We start from the raw sequence: 1,961 nt of genomic DNA, 5'->3' as shown, positions 1-1,961 counted from the left end.
ATATATATATATATATATAAAAAATTGTTTTTCAGGAAGTTGTTGATCCTCAATTAGTAATGTTGAAGTTGAATCTGGACGATCAGTTAGATAACATTCAATATACATGACTGCCATAAAATTTTGATATAACATTTGATTATATGTGTTACTTTTCGTATCTGTGTGTGAAAACTGTCTGTTTAATATATTATATATTCTAAGCAATAGACAATAAATGCACGTGTTAATATATTTATTACATAATAGTTGAACTGCTATCTGTTGATTCATTATTGATGTTATTTGAATCTATATTTCCATCTGAAAATAATAATCTTTAGTTGCTATTCAGATTACTATATTTCAAATTGATTTTTTTTTTATCATTATATATAATACCTAAAGCTATATATTATTTTAATCTTTAATAAAGAACAAATATCTAATTACTACTAATATTTCTATTAAGTGTTGACTATAAACAAGAGATTACCTTCAATATTATTACTACTATTTAAGAGATGTTGGAGCACTACTACATTTTCCTTCAATGTTTCCAGTTGGGCAATACTGCACTTTGTTTGATATAACTTGTTTTCTACAACTTCTATGCACATTGTCTAAAAGATAAATTAGAAAGTGTTAATACTTAAAAAGATACTTTATCTTCAGTGCCTATGAATAATGTCTATTTTACCACATCTTGAATTAATTTTGAAGGATCCACATTATTTTCTTTAACGTTAGCGAGTGCTTTGTGAATATCTCCTATATTATTCAAGAATTCAATTGCATCAGTAAACATTGTTGTCATATCTCTGAAACAGAGTATTAAAGTTTGCCAGTGTATACATATATAGAATTTTTTTATTATAAAAAAATATAAGATTCATATATACTGTGCGTAATCGTGTGATACAGGTAAGCCTGAAATATTGCTTGTAGAATGTACTATTTTATGTACAGAGTGTTTGTGTGATGTTATCATATTGAGATGTTTTGTGATGTTCTCCTTGCATTGTTCTGTTTCCCCTATGAACAATAGATTTATGCCTTGTATAACTGCAAAGTTTTCAATAACAAAACAATTCATTTCAATTAAAAATACTCTAGAATAGCTTACTTCTCAAGTCTCGCAATTCCTTCATTAACTCTTTATGTTCACTAGGCTCTTCGTCGAGATGTTCTAATTCACGCTGATTAGCCAATCTTTTTTGTTGTATAACTTTTATAAAACGTTCTATATCATCCATATTATAGGTCACACGCTAAAACAAAACGCAAAACAAATTCCAAAATATTTCTATCATAATAATCACTTTTCAAATATATATCTCAAAAGAGATCATTTGATTTCATTTTGAAGAATTTTTCAAACAAACTTATGTAAAGTAATCACTATAGAATTTGAATTTTTTAGAATGAATTGTAGATTGTACAAAGCACAGAGAATGTTTAGGATAAAAAAAACTTGTATATATTCAATTTAACTTCAATCCATCTATTCACTAAATGTTACACTTTCAAACAACTGATTCAACTGACGTCACAGTAAGCACAGTATATACAGTAATGCAACTCTCTTGATTTTATGTTAGCCAAAATGGAGTGCACATGTGTGAAATAAGTAAGTTGCCCCGTCTCATTTCCTTCTTTTTTTATTGCTCTCTCTCTCTCTCTCTCTCTCTTTCTCTCTATTTAAATGAGCGTTTCAATGTTCCCCTTAGAGCCAGTTGTTCCATCTTTTGATAAATTTTACCTGTGAAGTAAATCTAGTAATCCACGCATGTGATTGGGTAATCTTGTTACTTACTCAAAGGTAAAATTTACCAAAAGATAGAACAACTGACTCTTAAACATTTGTCTTTCAAGCATACATGGTTCAGAATAGAAATTTAGAAGAAAGTATTATGTGTATTTTGTCCATTTGAAGAAATGTTGTGTGAGAAACCTCAAGAGATTGAACATATAATATTCTC

The 1,961-nt window shown here is 28.0% G+C and overlaps 2 protein-coding genes across 6 annotated transcripts in view; one reads left to right on the top strand and one right to left on the bottom strand.

Moving 5' to 3' along the window:
• Positions 1 to 129, top strand: part of LOC108752078 (golgin subfamily A member 4-like) — a 3,874-nt gene extending 3,745 nt beyond the window's left edge. The window contains exon 13 of one of the 2 annotated variants that reach the window (XM_018492693.1): positions 36 to 129. In XM_018492693.1, coding sequence (XP_018348195.1) covers positions 36 to 110 — 75 coding nt within the window. In that variant the 3' untranslated portion in view covers positions 111 to 129. The remainder of the gene's footprint in view (positions 1 to 35) is intronic. The other variant, XM_018492694.1, reaches the window with a different exon arrangement.
• Positions 130 to 225: 96 nt separating this feature from the next.
• LOC108752080 lies at positions 226 to 1,568 on the bottom strand. Of its 4 annotated transcripts, none has more exons than XM_018492699.1 (6): positions 1,551 to 1,568; positions 1,106 to 1,250; positions 882 to 1,014; positions 680 to 800; positions 476 to 602; positions 226 to 303 (listed from the first exon to the last, which is right to left on the bottom strand). In XM_018492699.1, the coding sequence occupies exons 2-6, from the start codon at positions 1,233 to 1,235 to the stop codon at positions 239 to 241; spliced, it is 576 nt and encodes a 191-aa protein (XP_018348201.1). In that variant the 5' UTR covers positions 1,236 to 1,250; positions 1,551 to 1,568; the 3' UTR covers positions 226 to 238. The 4 variants fall into 4 exon arrangements, with proteins under 4 accessions (XP_018348201.1, XP_018348199.1, XP_018348197.1 ...); XM_018492697.1 differs by lacking the exon at positions 1,551 to 1,568 and adding an exon at positions 1,474 to 1,513; XM_018492695.1 differs by lacking the exon at positions 1,551 to 1,568 and adding an exon at positions 1,422 to 1,489.
• Positions 1,569 to 1,961: the final 393 nt, after the last annotated feature.

The sequence above is a fragment of the Trachymyrmex septentrionalis genome, unplaced genomic scaffold (genome assembly GCF_001594115.1).
Source record: "Trachymyrmex septentrionalis isolate Tsep2-gDNA-1 unplaced genomic scaffold, Tsep1.0 scaffold53, whole genome shotgun sequence".
Lineage (NCBI taxonomy): Eukaryota > Metazoa > Arthropoda > Insecta > Hymenoptera > Formicidae > Trachymyrmex > Trachymyrmex septentrionalis.
The sequence above is the reverse complement of the archived record's forward strand: the minus strand, read 5'-3'. Positions and strand labels throughout refer to the sequence as shown.